This window comes from Dipodomys ordii, unplaced genomic scaffold, assembly GCF_000151885.1.
Source record: "Dipodomys ordii isolate 6190 unplaced genomic scaffold, Dord_2.0 Scaffold242, whole genome shotgun sequence".
Lineage (NCBI taxonomy): Eukaryota > Metazoa > Chordata > Mammalia > Rodentia > Heteromyidae > Dipodomys > Dipodomys ordii.
In genome coordinates, this window is record NW_012267458.1 from 414,109 (window position 1) to 421,839 (window position 7,731).

Consider the following 7,731-nt stretch of genomic DNA (forward strand, 5'->3'; position numbering starts at 1 on the left):
TAATTATTTGTGTGTGTGTAAATGTGTGTAAGGATTTTCTTTTAGTAATTAACTGAGAAAGGCTTTAGGCAGCAATCAGCTGACCATATAATAAAATATGGCTGCATATCATTAATTCTTTCACTCTTAATTCTCTAATAAAGCCATCATTAGTAGGTCTACCCTCAGTCACTGATTCACTGTGGAATTTTGGCCTTTTGCCTAACACTATTGCTGCTACCAATGGCCACAAATATCTATCTTTGTTCACTAATTCAGTGGTTTCAAATCGGGTGGAGCATGTTTCTTGATTAAAAAGAATTTTCTCTGGCCTAAAATGTAAAACTCAGAAGGCTTTTGCAGTGCAACTGCTAAGAATTCACTTACATTTGATTCCTGCAAGCCCTAATTATGCAGTATACTTCATCATAAGCTTTGTAAAAAAAGAAAATTCTCAGCTTAGGAACAAAACACTTTGTTAGTAATAGATTGTCACCACAATGATCAGTTTGCCAAATGTAATTCACAGATAAAGAAAAGGGAACCTCAAAAGCTAAGAAAGTGTAGGCATGGTTATTACTGATTAGTTTAAAAAAATAAAAGCAAACTCTTGCTTTTTACATTTGAGCAGGTCTTTGTTGATTTTATATTCAAGATGGCCTTTTTGTCTTCTCTGTGTCATGATCAATTGGCATCTACTGTGTCTGGTATTTGCTGGCCAACTTGCCCCTGGTACGATTTCTTTTTCAAAAATACAGTATTGGCTTAGAAGCTGCCACATTGGGTTGAATTATCCCGTCCCTGTCATTAAAGGTGGCAGCCAAGCACTTGAGAATGAAGTGGGAAAACTCTGGTGAGGGTGATAATTAAACTTGGAAAATGAAGGATCACCTCTTTTCGTCCAGCTCATTGGGTTTGGCATCAGAATAATTCCAAAGCTGTGGGGGGTGTCCGCCTCTGAGCAGGGTGATATCTAGGTGTGCACAGATGATTTCCATGGGTTCAAATGGGAATGCCATTTTAATTGTATTTAAAGTGTTACCTTTGATATGGGGAAAAGACATGCTAGAAACCAGTTCTAAGAATACAGAAAATGACTCATGAGTATAATCTAAGTGAGGAATGAATTAGAGACAAGAAAAGCATGCATTGTTTTCACACAAGAAAAAGCATTACAAGAGAAGGAAGTTGTCGCCAGCGAAACTGAACATTGAAATGTGTCTTTTCTTTCTCCTCAATTATGGAATTGTTAAAGAAAGAGTTTTGTTTCAGCTTTCTTGTCCACTTCATTTCTTGGTGAACATTATTATTACAACATCTTACTCCCACCTAACAGACCACAGAAAGTACTATGTGAGGTAAAGACAAGCCAGGGAAAGCAGTTATTTTCAAGGAAAATATATTTATTTTTCCCCAACTCAGTGGCTTCTCTAAATACTATTGAAGCTATACTGTTTTCCACTGCATTAAAAAATACAGACTTTTATAAAAGCAACATAAGTAGGTACACGTACTATTATTAGAAACATAAAAGATAAAAATCTACAATAAGTTCAAATTCTATCATATAGAAATGTAACTTGGCAACAGAAGGCCGAACTTCTGTGAACTTCAGCTTTCCCACTGATGTCTATCTTAAAAAGTTGTTGGAAAAACAATTGGGTTTAAACCATATATAAAAGTTTTACAACATCACGTTTCATAACAGAAGTACTCTGTATGTGCTCAAACATTATTATTAAGCCCATCATCCAGTACACAATACTGCATAATAAGTTAATATATATTAATATTTCTTTCTATAGTTGACCATTTTCTAGCCTTGTTATTCTGGGAAAAGCTTTCCAAGAGAAGTTGGTCCTTTTAAAAAACAAATAGCATTAAAAAAAAATCTAGAAGTGGAGCTGTGTGATTCAAGTGGTAGAATACTGGCCTTGAGCAAAATAGCTCAGAGAGTGCCTAGGCCCTAAGTTAAAGCCTCAGGATGGGCACAAAAAAAGAAGAAACAGAGAAGGGGGTGAAATGAGGGAGAAGAAGAGGGTGAGACAGAGAGGGAGGGAGGAAGGGAGAGAGGTAAGGAGAAAGAAAGATAGAGTGGGAGAGAGGCAGGGATAAAATAACCAGGAAGAGAAATACTCCATATTGCATTTAAGCCTAGTTTTACTGAAATATTTATGTAGGGTTCTTAAAAAAAGAAAACAACTGCTTAAGGATAGTGGACTTATTTTGTATAGGATGTTAGAAAAACTTGGTAAAGCATATCTCATTGAAAAGCTATAAATAAATTCCATAAGATATTCTGCCACTGCCTTAGCTTTATATTTAAAATGATTTATAGCCTGCAATTTCTTCCTGAGGTCATCACCTTCCAGAACATCTGCCACATACAATCAAAACCAACTCAATAAAATGAGTATTTCATTCCTCCTCCCTCTGCCTATATAGAACCTTCTGATGTCTTCATGGTGCCCCATTCATAACAGAGGCTCAGTGTTTGGATTTTTTAAAATGAGTTCTTGAGCTTTCTTTCTTTTAATTTTTTATCTTTCTAGGCATCAGTAAAGCAACCAGCAGATTCTTTCATAAAATATACACATTAATATTTATAAGCCTATGAATTGGATGTTTAAATAAACATTCACCAACTTATGCCAGGTCTCTTGTTGAGATGTTAAATCACACTTACCTTGTCTGGAAAGTCAGCTTTTAGTTCTCTGACACTTTGACACCAATAGGCAGCTGTCTTCTCACTGATGAGCTCAATGTTCAGGAAGGAGCTTTGTCCCGGACCATACAAGGGACCAGAAGTGATACCCCGGATGATTCTGGGTGAAACATTTGTCACGATGTCCTGTTGAAAGAGTAAAGATATTGGCTTGCCTTTTCACCAAAACAAAACAAAACAAATACCCATCATCTTCATGATCATAATCTGAATTACCAAATGGAATTTCTCACAATTTTGACACAAAGCTGGGTGGAATTCTTCCGCTTGGGTCACATCCCTTCTTTCAGTTAATTGGAATTAGGAGTTTCACAGACTTTCCTTCCCAGGCTGGCTTTGAACATGGATCCTCAGATATCAGTCTCCCAGAGATTACAGGCATGAGCTACGCATGCCTGGCTACAGATGAGTTGGTTTTTTTTTTTTTTTTTAACACATTTTAAAGTAAAGTGGAATATATACTACTTCCAAATGAAAAGGTAATTTTTTCTGCAATTCTAGGGTTTACATAGAAAAAATTAAATAAAAGTATTAAATTTCTTCACACTGGTTGTGAGCATTCACAGCGTAACTGGTGTACAACTAAAAAATAAAAAACATATTAGGGAATATGTAAAAGTATCACTTCAACCTATTTAATCTAAGTATCTATTTAATCTAAGTAGCTAAATTCCAGTAAGACTTAAAAGCATGCATAATTTTCCTAGAAATGAATTCAAATGTCAATCCAGGAAGGAAAACATGTATTACTGGCTCTTCAAACTTTAACACACATTGTAGCAAATTGACTAGGTCATATTATATATAGGACTATAAAGTAGAGAATCATATTCAGTGAGGAGAAAGCCACTTTTCTTATGATGGAAATCAGGATATCAATAACTTACTGATAAATACAAACAGTAAACAGTGAAATTAACTTGCTTGTTAAATGTAATTAACAACCCACAACTGCTTCTAAAGCTGTATTAACAATGAAGAGTAACATTCTTCCCTTACCTAAGACTAAAAAGAAACAGAGACAGAAAAAAATGTTTCTTTTGCCAACTTCCAATTAAAATTAATTTTGAATAAAGGTCATTTAGTTAAGGATTTATCAGAATTAGTCTTTTAAGTACCCCTCCTCACCATCTTGTCATTTTTACTGAGATAACATGAACCCCCATTAGTATATAGCAATTAAGGTCAATTTACATATTTTAATTAAGAACCACCCCATATAAAACAATTAGTGTAATAGGCATACTAACTGGATTTCATAACATTTGGACGTTTTTCCAACTAGATAGACAGGAAACCTTAATTAGCATTAATTAGTGCTGATCTGCATATGTTTGATAAGGCATACCCTTGCCACAAAAGATTATTTATTCCTGAATCTGCCAAATGCTACAGTGGCGGAGGATAGAAAGATTTTGCTTCACATTGAATGTTAATTTCTGTTAATTTACATTCACTTTTACATTTGAATTAGTGTATTATAAAATACATGGTATAAATGTTACAATGAGCCTTCTCAAATATGTACATTTTAACTTATAGGAATCATGCCAGTTAATGTTTTGCTAATTAAGTCTTTCAGTTTCTATTGTATTTGTGTGCATCTTCACCAGCCTGACTTTGATTTGCTATTGAGAAGCCTTGTTACACAATCTTAATAGCAAAGTGACAAACAGAATCTCATTGGGGTGCTCCAGACTCCAGGGTCAAGTTTCCATCCTGATAAAATTGTTTTCCGTCTTCCCCAAGGTGGCCCAACACAGCCCACCAGGCTGGTTCTCATGGACAGAGGCTGTCTAAGAAGACTTGATGGAAATGTTTCTTTTGAACAAGCCTGTTTTATTTTCTCTATTCCAATTTTCAGAGCTACATTTTTTTAAGCCTTTATGTCCTTTCCTCTTCGTTCACTTCAACAAATCCAACCCAAGTCACAAACAGTAGTTGGCCCAAGAAGTGATTCCAGTTCCTGTTGTTTGTCAAGTCATGTGCAGGGCATTGAGTATTTCTACAAAGGATGAATTACTTGGTTTAAATGAGTGCATTGCAATTCATTGGTCTGGGAGCGCATCTTTCCATACATTTATGAAGGTAGGATTTTGTGTTTGTAGCATCCTTATTCCTGACCATTCTTCAGATTTGATTTCAGTCCCTTTGAGAATTCTCTCCAATCTTAACCAATTCTCAAATCTTAACAGGACATTCTGATGCATAGCACCATTACATTCTATACCTTCCTAATGATGAGAGTTGCCACTCACATCACCCTTTTTCCAAGCTGGTCATGGACTGCCATCCTCCTTTTTCACCTTCTCATATAGTTAGAATTATTAGTATGTACCACCATGCCTGGTCTGTGATTATCTACGTTCTTGACTATATATTCCATAGAGGGTCCGATTTGTAAGCAAGCAAGTATATCGTTTTTGTATTTTATGTCCCATGACTAGTCTGACATATTTCATGAAGGAGCCTAAAATAAACCATATGCACTATAGGAGATCTTACCTAGAGACATGGGAACAAGAAGTATTCATTGTGGCTTGACTCCATTATGCTACTGAACAGACAAGTAGCTTAGGGTTACATTCAAATTTTAATCACAGGGACTGCCTTTTTCCACTAGCCTGTTCTCCTAGAGCTGAAGTCCTTACTTGCCAGTCCTTCAATGGCCCCTTCTTCTGCACCTCAACACGGTTCCAACCTCCAAGATCCTGTAGCAAAGTGTTGGATTACGCATGCCCACTGCTGCACTCTCCTTTGCCCGATCTCGTTCTGAGCCTAAATTACAGGAACCATGCCCTAACAACACTAGAGTCTCAAAGCCCTTCCTGAGGGTTGGCTCCAAGCTGCTGAGTGTGGATGAGCTCTAGGATCTAAACACACGGGCCTCCTTCAGATGCAATCAGGTTACCTTGGGTGTGAAGTCCTAACCTGATTCCCAGCCACCTGGCTCACGCATTTCTTGGCCTATGAGCCTAACAAAACCATAACCACTTGCTCCTTGTGTGACCCAGGATAAGATCTGATTTTCACAAGATATGAAGGTACTTTTCAGTATAATAAAACAAGACACAAAATGAGATTTGCAGCTATACCTGCTGGGGAGGGGGAACCCATAGTCAGTCTAGTATTCCTAAACCATAATCTAGCCTGAGTACAGCTTCAGATAGCAATTAGGTGAGCAAATGATCAGTAGCCAAAAAAGCCCATAACCTGATGATATTTAACTAAAGGATAGCCAAGAAAATGGCTTCGTAAAATGGTACTCTTCTATGACACTTCAGAACTTAAGATTTTGTCACTATAGATATTTTTTTTGTGGGTGTATTATTATGAGTTGAATTTAATGTTAATTGGGAGTTGCTTTATTTTTCTTTTCTATAATCGTATGCTAAAGAGAAAATTTGCATAGGATGATTATCTTATATGATACTTTTAACTGAGATAAAAAACAAGAAGCCCAACAAAAGTCAAAGGGAATTTTTTTCTACTTGAAAGCAGAGAATGTTCACTCCTTCCTATTGATTTTCTATGTTTTTTCTTTCCTTTTTAAAATTGGAACAGAGATAAAAGATGCTCTACATTTACACAAATTATAAATACCTACAATGTTAAATTGAGTCAATTTTTTTATCACTGAGTCAATTATTAACTTTCTAAAAATTACAAAAGTCAATATTCTAATAAAATCAACAAAAGTAGCAATAGTTCAATACAATTGCTTTATAATAAATCAGTCATTAAAATTTAATTTATTTATTCACTTCTGTTTTCATGGTTTAAGTCATCTTTGGTACTGTTTTGCCCAAAATTTCCTTTACTGACTTGAGACTTACAGAATGTTTTTTAATTCAGTAAAAGATGAATGAAAATGGACTACAGCCAATTATCTTTGGTTGTATGATTAGAGCTAGAGTTTCAATAATTGGACAATAACTTACTTACACTTTTGACCTGGGAATTTTAGAATTTGAGTATGACTTCATAAGAGACTATTTTTGCTTTAATATTTAATAGCTAAGGCATATTAGTATTGCTTAAGGGAGCTAAGACAACAAAATAAACATATTCAGAAATAGCTAAGCTAGATAAGAGTTCATTCTCTGTAATCAAGAAGATGAATCTCTGTAGCCTTGATCTTCAGTGCACCAACCATTTTCAGATTTTTAAAAATAGCTGCTTATGAAAAAGAAAATGTGAGATGGTCTCTCTCCTTTGTGTGTCAGCAAAACTACCATTATAAAACTAAGTGTTAGTAACCTCTTAACATTTGAAGTAATGATAGTGATTTTTCAGCATTAGTAACAAGATTTAAATAGTAATAAACTAATCATATTTGTTTGTTTAACTTCATTTACTTGACCTCTCTTGTCCTAAAAAAAAGAAAAAAGCCCAAAATGTTTCCATGGTTACTACTGAATTAAGACAATCATGATGGCCATCCATAGTGGATAGAAAAGAAACTGTAGAAATGTGTTGGAAAGATACTGGAAAGAGGATGGGGGTCCAACAAATCTGAATGAAAATAAAATTTAAACAGAGTAACACACACATACACACACACACACACACACACACACACACACACACACACACACCACAATATATAACAATGGTAGAAATGATACTTTTTTGTAGAAAAACAAACATGATACCTAAAGCAAAACAAAAGAACATAATGTTCAGTAATACATACTAATAGGATAGAACCTATAAACCTAAGCCTGGAAGTTAACTAATTCACGACTGAGGTTTCCTCTTGGAGTAGGCAAATATATGAGGAAGAAATTGGGATGGGGGAATGAGAGAAGCTTTATAAAAGCATTATTGACATATAGTTCCCTAAAAAGCTTTACTTTTCACTATAGAAGTGTCAGAATGAGAACTCTTGTTCCATGAGCAATGCAGTGGTATATTGTATGAGAAATCGACAGAAGAGGTTATATAAATTTACCTGAAGACTTGTAAGTTAAGTCTAGGGTATAATTCTTTTTTTTTGGGGGGGGGGTTCCGGTCGTGGGGCCTGA

General features: G+C 35.3%; 1 protein-coding gene across 2 annotated transcripts in view; it reads right to left on the reverse strand.

The window, feature by feature from the left end:
- Dpyd (dihydropyrimidine dehydrogenase) overlaps nt 1-7,731 on the reverse strand; it is a 693,666-nt gene that overhangs the window by 275,249 nt on the left and 410,686 nt on the right. For both annotated transcript variants that reach the window (XM_013036036.1, XM_013036037.1), the window contains exon 14: nt 2,666-2,830. In XM_013036036.1, the coding sequence (XP_012891490.1) occupies nt 2,666-2,830 (165 nt within the window). The remainder of the gene's footprint in view (nt 1-2,665; nt 2,831-7,731) is intronic.